The sequence below is a fragment of the Hemitrygon akajei genome, chromosome 1, assembly GCF_048418815.1.
Source record: "Hemitrygon akajei chromosome 1, sHemAka1.3, whole genome shotgun sequence".
Taxonomy (NCBI): Eukaryota; Metazoa; Chordata; class Chondrichthyes; order Myliobatiformes; family Dasyatidae; genus Hemitrygon; species Hemitrygon akajei.
This window is the reverse complement of record NC_133124.1, coordinates 23,321,136-23,340,632: the sequence shown is the minus strand read 5'-3', so window position 1 is coordinate 23,340,632 and position 19,497 is coordinate 23,321,136. Positions and strand designations below refer to the sequence as shown.

Sequence of the window (19,497 nt, the reverse complement as noted above, 5' to 3'; positions counted from 1 at the left end):
TACTCATTTCCATTGATGCTGTCTGACCTGCTGAGTTATTTCAGCATTTTGTGTGTGTTGCTCTGGATTTCCAGCATCTGCAGATTTCCTTGTGTTTATACAATGCAATCAATTTATTTAGTTATTTTTATTAAGGAATTATTACTGGACAAGAAATGAGCAGCAGCACCCTTGCTGTTCTTCAAAACTAGAACCATTGGATCTTTAATAGCTATCCAGGTGAAAGTCAAGGCTTCAACCTAAAATCTCATCCAAAGGAGACCACCTTCATTGTGCAGAACCCTCCTCGTACTGACTGACCAAAATGTCAACCTAGATTATGCTCTCGTGTCTGGAATGAGGTTGGAACCTGTAACCTGAGGTAGGAGAAAGTACTTGGACAGTTTAAAGACCACTGAAGTGGAGCGGCATGGAAACGCCAGTGACCTGGGTTCGATTCCCATCCCTGTCTGTAAGGAGTTTGTGCGTTCTCCCCGTGACTGCATTGCTTTCCTCACACATTGCAAAGATGTACAAGTTGCCAGGGTAGTTAGTCACATGGGCGCAGTGGGGTGGAACGGACTCGTTGGGCCAGAACAGCTTGTTGAATATTAATAATGTTGTATAAAAATATACTGCAATATATAGTCGCAAATTAACAATGAAACCCTTAAGTATTAATTCCAAAATCTTACAAGCTATCCACATTTTGGAATACGGTAATAATAATCTTAAATAATTTATTAATGTTTAGAGCCATGAATTTATGCTAATTGTTAAACAAACTTAAATACCTTTGAATGGACACTGTGAGACTGTGGAGCTGTTGCAAAAAGTGAAAGTCCTCTTCAGTGCTTGAGATTGAGATGAATTATGTAGCAGAGTACAAGTTATTATTTGTAAATATATTGTAAGTTATTATTTGTAACCATAAGCATTTGATATGGACACTGAATTCTGATATTAACAAGAATACCAATTAGGCAAAACTGGTTTTAAGAACTGTATTTGGAGCTTTAGAGGAGACAAAAGAGACAAAAAGTTCAGGTGACTTTTTGGCATGCGTTAATTTAATAAATTTATAACCTTTAATATAGAAACATCTTAAATACAATAAAGAAAAGTTATTCCGCAATATTGCACATGGCTCGAAAACAACACATACAAAATAAAGAATGCTATTTTGTAAATAGCAAGTACAGAGAGGCAATCTGCTCACTACTTTTTAAAGCAGGTCCATGGACTGTACATAGCCACACTCAGAACAGGTCACTGTCACATAAACTGCTTCAACTAGTTGATACTTGCCTTGATGCAACACAACAGTTACAGGGGTTCAGAACACACTGACAGAAGGCCAAGAAGCTTTGGTTGCACTCCATATTATTATCAACATAAAAATACAGCATAGCCATTAAACTGCAGCTCCTAAAGCAGCAACGATATATACAGCTGAACCAATGTATGAGGAGATTCTGGAACCAGCTGCCTTAGAAGGGATGAACCTTAAAAGCAGCTTTCACTATTAAGAAATAACCGGTGTTTAAAACAGTACTTTAGTAATGTTGTAAATTGAATTCCAGCTTGTACGTTTAATACTCCACTTTCTCATGTTTTTTGCGAAACATGACCTCTACAGAGTAATTTGCTATATTGCTCAGCAGAGGTTCAACTTTGGCCACTTCAATGACTTTCGCTCCTTCATTCAAGGGACACATTCACAATGATAAATTAACCATTCTTCATAAGCCACTTGCCACACTGTAAACTCATATCGCCTTAAGTCAATAATCTATACTTATCAGCAGTGCAAATTAAATCTCACTGATGTGATGAAACACATCTAGCCACACACAAGCACAACTCAGTAAGCTAATTCCAGTATTTTTGTTTTCAAGTGTCCTAAACTAAAAACGTTAAGTGCAATTAGTGGGTTCATTTTTTGAAAGAAGTGGGGAACAGCTGCGTGTGCTGCGTGCGCAGTGAGTGCAAGGCCACTAGACAGCACCCACGCAGCAGAACCCCAATATTGTACAGTGCCCCTGAGCCCCCTCTGCGCGTGGAGAAAATCCACACCAAGGTAGGCACTACAGGGGCAGCCACTGCCAACAAGTCAACAATAAAATGCTTGCTCCAGTAACTTCTCTGACACACCGGCTGTTCCTCTGAGACACTGAATTCATTGTTATCGGTCTGGTCAAAGGCGGATGTGAAAGTGGGCTCTGTCATACCGCTGACGCTGGGTTGGTACTGTGCTTGTTCGCTGCAGGTGTGTGCCTGAGGGCTCTTGAAGTGGTTCACAGATTCTAACTTAGACACTAGAATTGTAGTATTGGGACTGTTTGGGGTTAAATCCATCAAAGTATCAGTAGCTTTTGTTTCAAACTCTGATGGGCATACTTCTTGGCCAAGATCTGACACCCAGGTTGAAGATATGGGGCTGATTGGGGTGTTATGTTGTGATTTTAGAATATGTAGAATGAGGCTTTGTACATCTGGACTATATGGCACTACGTCAGTCTGGATAGCTTGTTCCCTGACTAGCCTATTATCATTCGTCATGAAGATAATATTGGGAGCAGACACATCAAAAGCTGCACTGTTGCTAAGAATTGACTGCATTTCATTGGCTTGTGTCCAACTGCCATCTCCAGAGCAACCATCAGTGGGTTTTGACCTCAGTAACTGGTCAAAGAGATCGGTCCTGCTTGCCATATCGTCGTTGGCAAGCAGGCCGCTATCAGCCATCTCCTCAACAGCCTGGTCTCCAACATCCATGGCTTCAGCCATTTTTGTGTAGGTTGCACTGCGAGCCAATGATTTCACCGGTGAAGAGCACATGCAGTCCAACGATGAATCATCCCTCGAAGCACCATTCTGGGCTAACTCCATGCTCTGCAGCAAAGACTCCAGTTTTTTGTTTTGGATATTAATATCAACAAAATATTTTTGAACCCCCTTATCCTTCTCGACCAAACTGTTCTTCATGGTGTCAATCACCTCACGGAGCTGTTTAATCTCCTTGCGAGCTTCCTTTAGTGCCAGCTGAGCTTCAACTCGGTGACATTCCTCTTCGATCCAGTCCTCCCGCATGCGGGCAAGCTGGGACTTGAGATCAGCAACTTCAGATTCCCTGTTTGACAAAAAAAAGACAAGGATGAACATGAGTACCATTTGGAATGGGTGCATTTTCAAAGTAACACAGGCAGGTTCAGACAACTTGGAAATTCGGATTGTCTGTGGTTTGTTTCTTTAGAGCTCTGAAATTGTGAAAAGTCAGCTGATGAATAGGGCAATTAAAATCTGAGTAATTTACATAAAAACATTTTAAAATTAATTTAATTTAGTTAGTAGCTGCAAGTCTTCTCACTGCACCATAATGAAATTCTGTGCTCTGATTTTTGTGGAAGGTGGTGTTGAGCTGTAGTTAAACTCATTTTGATTATTATTTTTGAAACTTGAACATAGAGCTTTAAATAAAAAATTAATTGTTTTTTTATTATCACATGATGAGATCCAGTGAAAGCTTTGCTTGCATTATTTAAATGATCTAAAACTGAAGTGTAGCATTCTTCTACATCTATGATCAATTGCACAGTACAATATTCAAGCCTACATTAAAACCATTTTCTCTTCAGATTTTGTAGAAAAACTTCAGCTGATTGAAATTTCACTGGTTCATAAGTTTTAAAATTTTGTGCATACTATACGTTTATTTTACCTGCAGGTTACATTATCTACAAATATATACTGCACATCCCAAGAAGTCAATGGACCAAAGGCTGGCTTTCTAACCTCCCTCCCTAAAGACAGAAATAAGAATTTGGAGCCAGGTCACAGAGATTTGTTGTAGTTCCAGTGAAGAGCAAAGCAAGCTTGCAGAATTAAATAACTCTTCATTTGTTCTAATTTCAAATTGCTACTGTAGCCAGCATCATGGGTCTGAAGTTCTGATATTAATTCTGTTTTGATTTTTCTAACAAATAATTTTAAGGTTATTAATTTTTTTTGGATATAGACTTAAACTGGTGCACACAATACTCCACTTAAGGACTGGTTTTCCCAATATTCCAGCCCAGTGAATATTACTGCCAATACAAGCATGCAACAATTTTAGCATTCCTCTTGTGGGTATTAATGAAGTTATTGCGAATGGATAGACGCTTCTGCCGAAACAGCAGATTGATTTCAACTGCTAGTATCACAAGCAGTAATTGAAGTGCTGTGCAAAGTAATCAATGTGCAATTGATTCTTATGCTTTCAATGTTTTGCCTGCCAAGATCATTGATGCTATATTGTATCATGGATAAACGCTAACTCTTCCTTAGTGATGAGGGCAGAATGTAATGTGACATACTGGGGGAGTTCAATGCCTCTGCACATTGCAGTGAGAGTTGCATCCAATGATCCACATAACTGAGAAACGAAAATCCGTCCAACTCTGTCATGGATGGTCTCAAGCCCGGCTGTGAAAGGAGACGGGTTGGGCATAGGCCCATCCTGTAAAAACCCAGAGCTATAGAAGCTCCAACGACCTTGATTGGCCCAGGACAGAGGAGCCTGGCGAGCTGCTGTTGGCAGCCTATGCATCACTAGGGTTGATGGGCTTACGAAGAAGAAGAAAAATCAGTCCAATGTCCAAAATGCCATCCGTCCTCACTTCTGAATCACAGGAGAAGATTTACATGGACTGTGATGATAAAAGCTGAAAATGCTATCCTGGAAGATGTATAGTTCGGGATTTTTATGGACTCGAGAGATTCTGGAGAGTCTCTGCAGACATGGAATGTTGGAGGAACTCAGAAGATCGGGCAGCATTTATGGAGGGGAATAGACAGTCAATGTTTTAGGCTGAGACACTTCATCAGGTAGATGCTGCCTGATTTGCTAAGCTCCTCCAGCATTTTGTGTGTTGCTCAGGATTTTTGTGTAGGTGCATGAACAACACCTTTGTCAAAATTAGGTAAACACGAGGAAATCTGCAGATGCTGGAAATTCAAGCAGCACACACAAAATGCTGGCAGAACGCAGCAGGCCAGGCAGGATCTATAGGAAGAAGCACTGTCGACGTTTCGGTCCGAGACCCCTCGTGTGTCCTGACGAAGGGTCTCGGCCCGAAACGTTGACTGTACTTCTCCCTATAGATGCTGCCTGGCCTGCTGTGTTCCACCAGCATTTTGTGTGTGTTGTTAAAATTAGGTGACCACAACCAAAGCAAAGATTTCAGGCACACTGTTGTGATTTTAGTTATAAATAAAGATGTTTAAAGCTACACGGACAAGAGAAAATCTGCAGATGCTGGAAATCAAAGCAACACACACAAAATATCCCGATGAAGGGTCTCAGCCCAAAATGTTGACTCTTTTCCTTAGATGCTGACTGGCCTGCTGAGTTTCTCTCGCATTTTGTGTGCATTGCTTGGATTTTTATATAGCTATCAACTGCTTTCAGATTGATACTCTCCACAGCAGGATTCAACAACGAACAAGCAATCTTCATTTTGTCTTAAATGGCAAGGTGGAGCTGGAGTCAAACAGGCACCAAAACCATTCTCACACTGGTCATTGACACAAGTCATTCTGGAAGATCTAAGAGGCCACCAAAATCAATGTAGGTCTTCTTATTCCGAGATTTCACACACTTTGCTTGTAGCATCTTCCATTGTTCATCAACTTTGCAAATAAGCCAGAATAAAATCCAGGAAGAAAGCAAGTGCAGAAGATCATCTGATCTGAGCAAGTGGTACTAGGCAGTGTGAGCTGATGGACTTTCTGGTGCAAGGTCTATTTCCCATAAACACACTGCATTCTAACAAACACAAGAGATTCCGCAGATGCTGGATATCCAGAGCAATGCACACAAAATGCTGGAGGAACTCAGCAGGTCAGGTAGCATCCATGGAAATGAATAACCAGTCGACAACTTGGGCTTCACCAGTCCTGATGTATGGTCACAGCCTGAAATGTCAGCTGTTTATTTATTTCCATAGACACGGCCTGACCTATGGAGTTCCTCCAGCACTTTTCATGTGTTGCTCGGCATTCTAACATACCTCTTACCAAATGAAGATCTGGCACTATACATCCCTATTAAAGAAAGATAACTCATTATATATTTAATGAAACCCGTAATATAATAATAAACAGAATTTCCTCTCAGTAATATTTTCTCTTTACTGTTTTCAACCAATGTGTACTGCTCTTTCTACAGACGGAAAGAATGGAGAAAAATAATGAGTGTGGGCAGGCTCATTTCAAAATCAGAATCAAAAGAAATTTGACATGAACTTTGAAGTTCGTGTGCAGTGGATGTATATGCACACACCCTTTAGGTGTTGATGATAATCTTTCAAAATTCCCTTGATTCTGGAAAGGACCCAATGGAAACCACGAAGAAAAGGTTCCAAATCAAAAAAGACAAAACACCAGAACCTCCAGCTCTGGAAAATGCAGGGAAATAATTTGTTTTAGGAATCTGTAAGTGGGTATTTACAAACTATTAGACTTTTCACAGAGCCAATGTGGTTTTATGAAAGGAATCATATTTTAAAAAATTTATTGAAATTTGTTGAGGATGCAACAGACAAGGTAGAAAAAGGATACTGAAGATATAAAGTATTTGGAATTCCCAAAAAGTTTTTTGATAAGATGCCACATAAAGTATTACTGCGCATAATCTTATGGATTTGGTGTAATAGACACGTGTTTATCTATGGATCACTGTCACATTGGCATGATAGGAGCTGCCAGCACAAGTAGCGCACACGAACTCCATTTCAACGTTTCAGCAAAGCTTGGATAGGTACATGGATGGTAAGGGTGTGGAGGTCTAGGGTCCTGGGGCAGGTCAATGGGAGTAAGCAGTTTCGACAAGGACTAGATGGGCCGAAGGGCCTGCGCTACATTTCTATGACTCTCTGATAATCAGAAACTTTCTAGGATGTGCGAGGACACATGATCAGTGATGTAACCTGGGGCCATCAGCTGTTTCAGGACTTTCAACACCAGACACTCCTGCCCAGGGGTGACCAAACCCTAGCTTGTGTCCCAGCAGCACTGGTCCACGGGTTATCCCTTTTGGTCCATAGCCATCCGGAGGCTCACTCGGCAGCCTCTGAGACGGTCAGATGGCTCTTCTCCTTGCAGTGTCCAAAATGCCAAAGAGAGAGCGTAGGTTCTGCACAGCAAGCAGCCAGAGAAACCTCCACAGACTTGTACTGTGTCCTCCATCCGTGTCTGGCACTGCTCCACCAGCTCCTGGTATTTCTCTTTCTTACTCTCAAACTCCTCCTCAATCTGGTCTCCGCAAGGAATTTTCAGTTCTGCCATGATCACTTGCTTCGAGGTTTCGAAGACAGGGAACTTAATTGCTTGCCCAAGTTATAACTTGTGTGATGCAACAGGGTCAGTTCAGTCAATATGACTGTCTTCCTTGGTCCCCCCATCTACTTAGTAGGCAGATTTACTAACAATTACTGTCATAAGTGTAAAGGCAAGTTTTGTAAAAATCTACAAAGAGCCTACAAAGGAATATACATAAGGAAGTAGATGAAAATATGGCACTTGAAAAGTAATCAAGGGAAATTTGAGGTTAAATACCTTAAGAACAATAGGAAAGCAGAAGTGGGGAGAGTACATAATGCTGACGTACAGGGAGACCCAGGTGTTGTTCTTGAACCACAAGAAGTTCACATGTAGGCACAGCAAGTGATTAGAAAGGTAAATGGAAAGTTACTTATTTACAGAGGTTTACATTTGCACTGTAAATAATTTGTAGGTTCACTAGATTAATTCTTGGGACAAAGCGATGGTCTTGTAAGGATAATTGATCAGATCAGATCAAGCACAAAGTTATTTAAAGGCAGGACAGTCTGTAAGGGCCATACAGCCTACTCTTGCACTTACTTCTCATGCTCTATTTTAAGAGTCATAGAATGATTGAAAAATACAGCATAGAAACAGGCTTTTAATTAGAATCTCCCGCACTGTAACTTTTATTTTGTTTATTTTTATGTGCCATTTTATTCTCTGTATATTGTCTGAAATTTGATGTTTGATTTTTATATCTCGTTCTATGTAAAGCACTTTGAACTACTTTGTGTTTGGAAAGTCCTGTACAAATAAACTTGCCTTGCCTTAAACATTGAAATCGGACTTGCATCCACCACATCTGCTAGCCCCTCATTCCACACTCTCACGACCCTCTGAGTAAAGATGTTTCCCCTCATGTTCCCCTTAAACTTTTCACCTTTCACCCTTAACCCACAACCTCTAGTTGTAGTCCTACCCACACTCAGTGGAAAAAGCTTCCTTGCATTTAGCCTATCGATACCCCCCTTTGTGATTGACAGTGTTGTAAAAATTCATGCCTTGCCACACCTTCAACTCCTACACGCTGCAACACCCGCGGGAAGACAAAGTCATCAAAGAACCTGGCAAGACTTACTTTACAAACTCTCTCTGAATGCAACATCGCTAAATGCGGCCAAAAACACAAAATCAACCATTTGTTTAGGGGAAAAGATGGAAGTGAAATGATAGAAAAGGAAAAGTTTGCCAGGCTAAGCAAAAATAAAGAGCAATGTTTAACTAAAAAAGTAACACAGCGATACAAGAGCTTGCTGCCAGGACTCGGAATCTTTCATTAGTGATGATGCAGGACTAAATGGAGAAAACAAAATTGTAAAAAAAAAGGCAGAAAGACTATGTCTTAGGCAACTGCTTTGCCAAACTATCTTTGAAAATGAGCACACCCTGGTCTCAACTTAAACTCACTGCAGTTGCTCCATCTTTGGTCACGCAGAGCATTTTGGTAACACAGAGAACTTGATTTGTAAAACTGCAAAACCAGTATTAATCTGGGTATGGGTCAGGTGGGCTTTGTCTGGAAGCCCGGGGGTCCGGCAGAACTCTGCAAAATGTAATCATTTTGCTTGTAGGCAGAGGAAAGCAGCATAAAGTAAATTTATTATCAGAGTATGTCACCATATACAACTCTCAGATTCATTTTCTTATGGACATATACCTAATAACCACAATAGAATCAATGTAAATCTGCATCAACTGGGTGTCCAACCAGTGTGCAAAAGACAATAAACTGTGCAAATACTAAAAGAATGAATAAATAATCATAATAAATATTTAAATAATAAAAATCAAGAACATGAGGATGAGACATTGAAAGTTAGTCAATAGGTTGCCAACTGAAGCTTAGGACGGAGATAAGGAGGAACTGCTTTTCCCTAAGAGAGGTGTATCTGTGGAATTCTCTGGCCAATGAAGCAGTGGAGGCTACTTCAGTGAATATATTTAAGAGAAGGTTGGATAGATTTTTGCATTGTAGGGGAATTTAGGGTTATGGGGAAAAGGCAGGTAGGTGGAGATGAGTCCATGGCCAGATCAGCCATGATCTTATTGAATGACAGAGCAGGCTCGACGGGCCAGATGGCCGACTCCTGCTCCTGTTTCTTATGTTCTTATGTCAGTCAAGTCGGTTAAAAAAAACCCCTGCATCTTAAAAATTCTGGTAAGGGGCAGGAAGTAAAAATATATGGAGAAATTCAATTGTGCAGTACCATTATTTTCACTGTTATGAGAAGGAAACGGTGTATTCCAGAGAGGTACAATAGCCATAATTACAATGTCATTTTGTGTCATTCACTTGTGCAGGTGGTAACAGATCCACATCAGTATATCACTGTATACGTGGCACCTTTTCAAAGTCATAACCACTATAGTTGTTGGTCACTGTCACAATTCCGTTCAGGCATAAGACCCAAGCCACATAAAGCTGCTGTGGTCTGCTGCCCAGCACTGGAGAATGAAGACCCAATGTCATTAGTTCTTCTCCTATTGACCACACGGACTCCTAAGCTATCAGCCATTTGAATAAACATAATTACTACGGGTGCTATCACAATCAAGCGAAAATCTGCAGATGCTGGAAATTCAAGCAACACACACAAAATGCTGGAGGAACTCAGCAGGCCAGGCAGCATCTATGGAAATGAGTAAACAGCCAATGTTTCAGGCTGAGACCCTTCGGCAATGGGTCTTTGTCTGAAACATCGGCTGTTTACTCTTATCCATAGATGCCGCCTGGCCTGCTGAGTTCCTCCAGCATTTTGTGCCTGTTACCATGGATGCTAGCCTGGCACTCACACTGATTTTGTCAGATAGTTTCTCTACAAAAAAACATTGCTATGTCACACACGGTTCAGGGAATTCAAGTGACACAATACTCATGTTCACAGACTATATCTGCAAAAGCACCTACAGGGACCCACGCTGCAGCCTCAATCACCCTGAGCAGCAAAACCTCCAGAGGATGATGTTTACCTCAGCTGTCACTTCATAGATTCACAAACTTTTTCTATGCCACCACATCTGCCGCTTCGTCTAAGTCAAATCTAAGTCATTGTCAAAACTGGCTTTTTGGCTTTTGATCGTTCCTGGCTGATCTCTGCCATATCTTGCAGCTTGCTGCTCAACACAGCTGCAGCAAAGTCTCCAAGGCTCTCTTCAGATAGGAAAAAAAACTGCCTATTTTTCCTTCTGTAGAGAAGACGAGATAGAGGGGTGCATGCATTTGCCCTGGCAGAAGACTTCCCTAAGCCTCATGACTGACATCGTATCCGTGGGTTTTCACCAGGTGCTCCAGTTTCCTCCCACAGTCCAAAGACGTACTGATTAGTAGGTTCATCTTTTTTTATCCAGTCCTGCTGAAGGGTCTTGGCCGGAAATGTCGACTGTTTACTCTTTTCCATAGATGCTGCCTGGCCTGCTGAGTTCCTCCAGCATTCTGTGTGTGTTGCTTAGACTTCCAGCATCTGTGGAATTTATCTTGTTGCTGGTTAGTAGGCTAATTGGTCGTTGTAAATTGTCCTGTGATTAGGTTAGGGTTAACTGTATCTATAAATTAAAAATAAATAAATAATGCCCCGAATCTCCCATCGAAACCTATAGTCCTTGAACCACACTTCTATTCCCTCACTGTTCATGACGTGGAAGAGCGACAGTGAAGCTTCCTTGAGGCCATAACCCAATATCCAGGGAGTTTACATGCTGTTATATTGCTGCATCTAGCACAAGCTCGTCGACAGAAGAGGTGGCTCAACAGAAGCAGAGGAAGGTGCAAAGGAGGTGCAAGAACAGCAACATCAGATCTGTTACAGGACAGAGAAAGAAGGCCATGCTGTACTCCATAAAGCGGGTGGCCTCCTGTGTATGTTCTCGGCATATCTGGTTGCCACAAAATCTCACCAACAGAATACTATGGGATTGCACGCCACTTGTATCCATCTAGCAACCTGAAAAAGTTTGCAAAGACTTCTGCAAAGTGTCTTTTACTGTTTCAAAAATATAGAGGCACTATAAAAGCAAATTATGTTACGTTAACCTGATTAATGTAGTCAATGAATTAATTTAATCTTTTTCAAACAAAAAATGTTCTACATTCAGAAGAAACTGAACAGGAATAAACTTCATGATTGACAGGAAATGTGTTCTATTTTAGACTATATGCTTTTCAAAAAAGGTGATCTGTTATCTGTAAGCTATGACGATCTGTGGAAATCGAATAGTGTTGATGTAAAAGGATGGTAGGGCCTTAATGTTGGTAGGTCACTTGGGAATCCTCAAATAATGAGATTTTCCAAAATGTGGGATACAAAGAAGTGGACAATGATGGAGTGGAGAAGTTTTGTGTTACAACATTGCTGGGATGTTATGTTGGGATCTTTGTTGGAATCCTTAGGCAGAGCAGGACTGGAAAGGCCAAGATGGTGAGGTGGGAATGCAATGGCCTTGGTAGTGGATGTGTTTCATGTAAGACAGGGTTGGAGACACCAGACATTTGGGATGAGTTAATTAGAGACTCTGAGACAATGGTGTTTGAGGCTGTGTGGCCTGGAATCAGGGAAAAGACATAAAATGCTGGAGGAGCTTATCAGGCTGGGCAGCATCTATGGAAAAGAGTAAACAGTCAACATTTTAGGCTGAGACCCTTATTCAGAACCTGGAAATATGCTGCAGGAAGGGGTAGATGGATATAGGTCTTTGTAGTCGAAGAATGACAGTAGAATTGCAGTCGGGATAGTCAGTAATAGAGAGTGAGCATATGGTAATTAACAAGAGTAGAAAATGTTGAGTTCTAGACCCCATTTCTTAACTAACTGTTGCAATCATAGATATATACTGCTCTACAGAATTTTAAATAATCAGTCCATAGTGAAGAAAACATTTAAAAAGGATGTTTCTCCACTGGAGTCAACCATAGATGCCAACTAGAGACTATATTTAAATACTTTATAACTTTTAAAGTATGGAATTGAGTAATTAACTGAAAAAGGGACAGTTTCTATTACCAGAAACCAATCTTTAAAACAGTAGCAGAAAACCATTTACGAATCTACTAAATATATATACATACAGTTTTTCATAGAATTGACATGGCTTATGCACTCAACTGACCAACCATATGGCCCTCTGCCTTCCCAAAGCCTCAAGTAACCAACCTAATTTTATAAAGTGCCAACATTAGGGGTTATTACGTAAAGTCTGGGTCCTTAATATTAGTACAGATCAACTTGTTTAATAGTCTGAAAATAAAAGGAATTAAGTTTTGTGGCAAATCTGTAACAAGTTGAGTATTTCAAGGATCAACGTTGTGGGCCTCAAAATTTATAATCTAATATTAATGGCTTAGATAATATATTCAAATTTTCTAATGATGCTGATCTTGAAGAAAGATGCAGAAGGTTACAAAGGGTTAAGTGACAGTTAAGAAGACAGTAAAGTGAAGGGGACAGAATATGCCAGATCGAAACAATATGGAGAAATCTGAAGACATCCATTTTAACAACAAAAAAAAATTGAAAAGAAAAACATTTTATGAAGGAGTGCAGAGTATTTGGGACTAAGGTATGCACAAAGGACAAAACTAACATGAAGATTGGGCAAGGTCAGTTATATATCCCAAAATAATTTGGCAAGATGCCATAAAGTGTTCCCACAATGAGAGATACCATAATAAAATTTTATTGCAAAGCAATTTGAATATTTGAATAAAATCATTCTGTAATCTCAGACACTCCAAATAGAAGTTGAGACCAGGGAGTCAAAGACTCAGAATAAAAGAGTAAGTCATTTAATACTTGATTGAATATGAGCTTTCTTCACTGAAAGACAAGTGATAGGTATTTTGTCACTGTTCAGATAATAAATTTATAGTAGTTTGATTAATGCTTGTCACCACCAGATTTCCCAATAAAATTATACTTATTGATGCAACATTGAAGTATCTTAAATTCTGAACATAAACTTTAAATAAGAATTTTTATTCTTTTATACAATTTGAAACACCAATGCCTGAACTCTTGTGTGCACGAGTCAGTTTGACCAACCTGGGTGCTATGCTATTCCTTTCTAGATTTTTTTTATCATTATTTACTATGCTTTCTTTTTACACTTGGCCACAATAGGGTTAACAGAAGCTTGAAAGCCGACAACAACCACAGCATACCCCCAGAATCTGCTGTTAATTTCAAGTACCATACTTCTTGCACCTTAAGCTCACCATATACTTTAAAATTTACTCATACTTTAAAGGATATGCAAATCTGTCAGCAAGATTTAAGTTGGATGTAAACAACTTTTTAGTTGTTAGAATTAAAATAATTACCACCTCTCTTGAAGGGTGCTTTCAGAATCCTTTAGTTTTGTCCTCAGATGTCTAATGGTGACCTCCTTTTGTTGCAGGGGGGTCAGGTACTGCTCCGGATTTGGGGGCTTAATGCCATGATTATCACTGCAAGAGGTGTATTTACCAGACCGCCTGGAAAATGCAGATAATGAGAGTAAAAGGAAAGAAGAGAATGAGTTATTGAGGCTCAGCTGAACAGAACAACTGAGGGATTCAAAAGAGGAACTCTCACGGTCAGCGAATTAAAGAAAACTAATTACTAATTGCAAAGAGTCCTTATATTCCCTTTTTCATGTCCATTTTTATAATCTGTGGGATCGTCACTTACACGAAAGTAAATCTTGTGGTAAAATTTGGAGCTTGTAATTTACAGTAATTAGGAGTAGTTTGTTAATCTCCAATCCTGTTACATGTTTAATAATATATGTTCACATGGTTAAGGTTAGTATTCCGTCTGGGCCAATTGGGGTTATTGCAGGCAAAATTTCCCATTTGAGGCTTTATTCACCCAGAAGTTCACTTACTACTTATCTTGAGCAATTTCCTCTGAAATTGACAGTGGAAAGAGAGAAAAGGGGGAAAAAAGAGAATAAAATGACTGCAAGGAAGTCTCTATGCAAAGCAATTTTACACATTTAAAAACGATACAAGTTATAATTTCTGTCATAACCACATAAATGTTTTGATCCAGCAAATAAGTAAACAATTCCAGATAAGTAATGTTGAAAGATAAATCTTAAGTGACTCAGGATGGTACAGATGAATTGTTCCTCATTTTGCATTACTTTATTCTGGATTCCTTCAATTTATTTGTACCTTTTTGTATCAATCTATAAATGTACATCACATAATCAACAAAAAGCATTTAATCTTTATATGCACACTGACAGAAAGCCTTTTTGAAGCATAAACATTCTATTTTGATAATGGTGATAAAAAATTACTATTTAGCATTGAGGACAGAGCTCAGGCATTCTTCAATGAAGACTTTTTCTCTTTGCTGCTTGATCAATCAATACTGTCTGGAATGAAGAAAATGGGGAAGAAAAAGTCCATAGATCTTAATCAATAACATCTGCAACCACAGAGCTGTATCAGAAAAAAATATTATACTCATTCTTTCTCTTCCATTCTTCAATGGTTTTGCTCACCGAGAATGCAGTTGCTTGCGTTGTAACCCATGCCAGCTCTCACCTACCTGTGTACTTTTGTTTCCTGCACAAAGTGCTCAGATTTGAAATCCTTCCTTGACCTTGAGTTACTCTAGTTTTGTTTCCTTCTACACAGTGCAATTCTCTCAACGTCTTTGCTCACCCTCAACAGACCTTCAGTCTTTTCTTCCCCACCTCTCTCCCCTTCCTCAAGACCTAACTCTTTCACTGTGATGTTAGGAATGTGACTGTGATGTTAGGAATGTGACTGTAAAGTTTCTTACATCAGAGCTTCTGTAAGTTAAGTGCATAGCTTCACCAGACATCCCTTGTGGTATAGCTGAGGATGCATTGTTGCTCAGGGGGAAAATAATTCTCCAAGAGATGGAATCATAGGAACAGGTTGGCATAGCAGCATTCCCGAGTGTTCCTTTCAATTCCTTAGACCAGCACGCCAGCACAGAAATTAGATTCCATCCTTTTTTTCTGTTATGCCCAACCGTCACTGTGTTTCACACTACATTAAATTGGGACATCAACAGAAAAAGTCATAAAATTGCATTAAAATACATTTATAAAAACACTACCACAGCTTACCGTCAGAAAATTATTAAAATAGGATGTGCAAGGTTCTCAGAGGGACCAGACTAATAGGCAGTGGAGGCCTCAAGTTCCAAACCATCCCAAGAAAAAGTGTGATCGGTAAAGTTAAAATGGTTAGGACTTTACTCCTTGGAATGCAGAAGATTTGATAGATGTATACAAAATTATGAGGTGTATAGACAGGGTTTACTACTGAGAAGAAAAAAATCTGCAGATGCTAGAAATCCAAGCAACACACACACACAGACTGCTGGATGAACTTAGCAGGCCAGGAAGGGTCTCGGCCAGAAACGTTGACTGTACTCTTTTCCATAGATGCTGCCTGATCAGCTGTGTTTTCCCACTGAAGATGGGTGGGACTACAATTAAAGGTGTAAAGTTTAAGGGGGCCATGAGGGGAAGCTTCACTTAGAGGGTTGCTAGAGTGGAATGAGCTGCCAGCACAAGTGGTGCAAGTGAGTTCAAGTTCAATGTTTAAGAGAAGTTTGGATAGCTGCATGGATGATAGGGGTATGGAGGGCTATGGTCCCAGTGCGGGTTAATGGGAGTAGGCAGCTTAATAGCTTGGCCCACTAGATGGGCCAAGTGGCCTGTTTTTGCACTGTACATTTCTATGACTCTAAGTCCTCAGAGAAGGCTGTGAAGAGCTAGTAGACTATGACTCCAGTCTCTCTGCTGGCTATCAACAACAACCCTATCAAAGAGGCCAATACTACAGGTAGCAGTTTTTGGATTCAGAGACAAAGTTCATGCACAGTCTTCCTGCTTCCAGGCAGATGCAGGCTGATCTTTCTAGTCTCTGCTTCACTGAAGCAGCTTGGATGTTAATGGGACAGCCTAGATGTCCTCACTGAGGAAACAGAAATGTCACTGATGAGGAGATCATTGTTCTCAGTGAACAACAGGATATCCCTTGTGAACAGACAGCTACTGTCAGTGGAAGTGGGACGCTATTCAAAAGCAGCTCACCCATAAACAGCAGCAAACAGATGATACAGATGAATTGTCCACTAGTACAATGTGATTCCAAATGTAATATGCCATCCATTAGAAGTCCTCAAAATCCATCGAGAGGTGTTGACTTTCTTGAAATGTAGTTACTTAAGTGATCTTTAAAATTTAATGTCCTTAATTCATCAGAATCAGAGTAATGTTTATTATCGTTGATATATGTCATGAAATTTGTTGTTTTGCAAAGCAGTACAATGCAATACATAAAAACTTTAAAAGTTGCAATAAGAATTATGAGTAATAGCTCTGCAAAAAGGGAGCAAAATAGTGAGGTGGTGTTCATGGGTTTGCAGACAATTCAGAAACCTGATGGTGGAGGGGAAGAAGCTGTTCCTAAAAGGTTGAGTGTAGGTCTTTAGGCTCCTGTACCTACTACTGAACTATGCTCATTAGAACATACTATTTCAACACAGTACAGGGTTGTTGGCCTACATTTTAACCTACCCTAAGATCAATCTAACCCTTTGCTCCCATAAAGCTTTCCATTTTTCTATCATCTGTCTGCCTACCTAAAAGTCTTTAAATATCCTAACATATCTGCCTCTACCACCAAACCATCTTTAAGTGGAAATTCCTTATAAACAATTTATGCTATATGGTATAGTTCTATTTTAAAAGTAATTAAAATCTAGCTCACAGTGCATTCCACGTTTTAAGTCCTTTGATATATCAAACATAGTTTGTTCTTACAATAATGTGTGCTATACTCTACGCATTCTCCCACTCCCAACTGAAACTGATTAAGCACAGGCACGATGTATCGTAAGTTAAATGTTGGAAAGAGGAAGAGCATCAGGAGCTCTGCTGCACCAAATGAATGTGGCTTCATCTCCTGGTGTAAAGGAATCAAATTCATTCAAGACTTTCACATAAAACCACACAGCTCTTCAGAAAGTGCAACATCTATTAGAAGCACTTTGCCTCCTTGTCACAGAGTAAACTTGGCAGATGCAGCCCTATTAGTAATGGAAATATTTAAACCAAGAATAAATTAGAATTAATGAACAAAGTGTCCGATATACAACACTCAAAATTGAAATTACATCTGAGCAGTCTTAAATTCAAGGAGTTGTTATGGTGTTGATCACAGCAAGTCATGTGATGTCAGCATTTTGTACTATATATAGAACATACAATGGGGAGTAGACATCACAGAAAGAGCCAGCAGTTGCCAGTTCAGTCCAAAATCATGAGTTAAGTCATCAGGGATTAGCTGACTTTACAGCAAATGCGAATGGAAAGAAGAGCAGCTTCTTGCGCTTGCAGGTTTAATTAAAATCAACTGTAACCAAACCCATAACTGGCATTGGGCAGGAGGCTCATAAAGGGCCACAATGAATCTCTGAAGCAAATCCTTCCAGACATTAATTAGCCTTTTATTCATCACATTGTCCATCCTGGAAAAAAAAACCCTGGAACTATTAGTTTTGATCATTTGTCATTTATGAGGCACTTTTTAAGTTGACAATCTTTAAATCAAAATTACACAAGAACCATACAAAATTTCTCAACTGAAATCAGTACCTCCCATTCACATTTTCAGCTAATATATTTATTGTTTTAATTTCTGTTGATTCCAAACCAGAAAAATATTCATAGTTCTATGACATTAGTTTTTATAAAAATGTTTCCTTTCTTCTTGTTCTCCGTTCATGCTACACCCTTGACAGCTGCTTTTACTGCCTCAGAATTTACCATTATATCAACTATAGCTACTTGAGGTGACCTTTTTTAACCATTTTTTCTAGAATTGTAAGGCATACAGATAGCTGGAGTAGTTAATGTTCTGAGTGTTCAGTCAATATTCCAAGATCACGCTCAACACTCTTATCACAGCACTATCCTGGAAAAGCATCTTCGCCAACATTATTCTTTTCACTTACCTACAAATTACAAAGATAAAATTATCAAATAGGTGCTATGATGATCAGTTTTCTTCCTGTGCCAATTATGAATTGGATGGAGAGTTTGAGCATATTTTTCCTAAGATGTATGCAATAATGAGGGAAGCATAACCTCTGCCCATCTCGACTACCGGCATTTCAATTCCTGACATGAAGAATTCATATCTAGCCTCCTGCAGAGCCTAATCCTTTTGAACAGTTCTTATATAATCATTTTGTAATGCTCTTTGCTCCAAAAAGGATATTAAATCAAATTTGCTGGAAGTCTTATTTTTCCTTATTTGCTGTTTTACGTTTGCATTAGGAATTTCAGCTTAACCATTGTATATCAAGGTCAAATGTCAGAAGTATTACAATTTAAACACATGTATTTGTGTTTGAATACAAAATAATTCAAGCTAATTTCAGTACTTTAAAATAAGAGTATAACTCATTGGAAAGATCTTTCAAAGACACATATAATGCTGGAGATGCCAGAATCTGGAGCAAACAATAACCTATGGGAGTTTATCAGTTCAGGCAGTATTTATTGACGCCGAGGGATAGGCGACATTTCAGGGCTGGTACCCCATATCAGGACAGAGTGTTGAGAGAAGATAGCTAGTATTAGGAGGTGAGACAAGGGCTGGTCAGTGGTAGAATCAGGAGAAGAGGTGAATGATGGGCAGATGGAAGCAGTTAGGGGAGGGGAGAGTTTAGAGTTGGAGGCTGGTGGGTAAAAACATAAGGAATTAAGAACAGATGGAGGAGGTGAGGGGAGGGGGGAGATAGGCTGGAAACTAATAAATAGAATCAGCTAAGTAAGGGATAATGGGCAGGCGGACCAAGAAGGGAAAATCTTTCACAAATCACACACAGGAACTTCTGGCAAAATGATTTTATTTTGCACAGCTTTACATTTGCCTATTAACTCTCTTATAGTGACCTCTGTTGATGATGTGACCCAATGGGAATGTCTTAGTGATCAGGGGACTGTTCTATTTCAGAACTATATTAATATGATCAGCCATGATGAAATAGTGAAGCAGACTCAATGGGCCAAACACTCTAATTCTGCTCCTCTATCTTATGGTCTTAATACTCTTTGTTTGCAACCCTTCTGTTCATTCTGTTGATATAGCTGCCATTTTTGACAGCTCAAAACAGC

At 39.6% G+C, this 19,497-nt stretch overlaps 1 protein-coding gene across 6 annotated transcripts in view; it reads right to left on the bottom strand.

Moving 5' to 3' along the window:
* Positions 1-1,027: 1,027 nt before the first annotated feature.
* Positions 1,028-19,497, bottom strand: part of sybu (syntabulin (syntaxin-interacting)) — a 128,602-nt gene continuing 110,132 nt past the window's right edge. For 4 of the 6 annotated variants that reach the window (XM_073039003.1, XM_073038991.1, XM_073039007.1 and 1 more), the window contains 2 exons: positions 13,661-13,813; positions 1,028-3,112 (listed from right to left, as the gene is read on the bottom strand). In XM_073039003.1, coding sequence (XP_072895104.1) covers positions 1,915-3,112; positions 13,661-13,813 — 1,351 coding nt within the window. In that variant the 3' untranslated portion in view covers positions 1,028-1,914. The remainder of the gene's footprint in view (positions 3,113-13,660; positions 13,814-19,497) is intronic. The other 2 variants (XM_073038998.1, XM_073039010.1) reach the window with 2 other exon arrangements.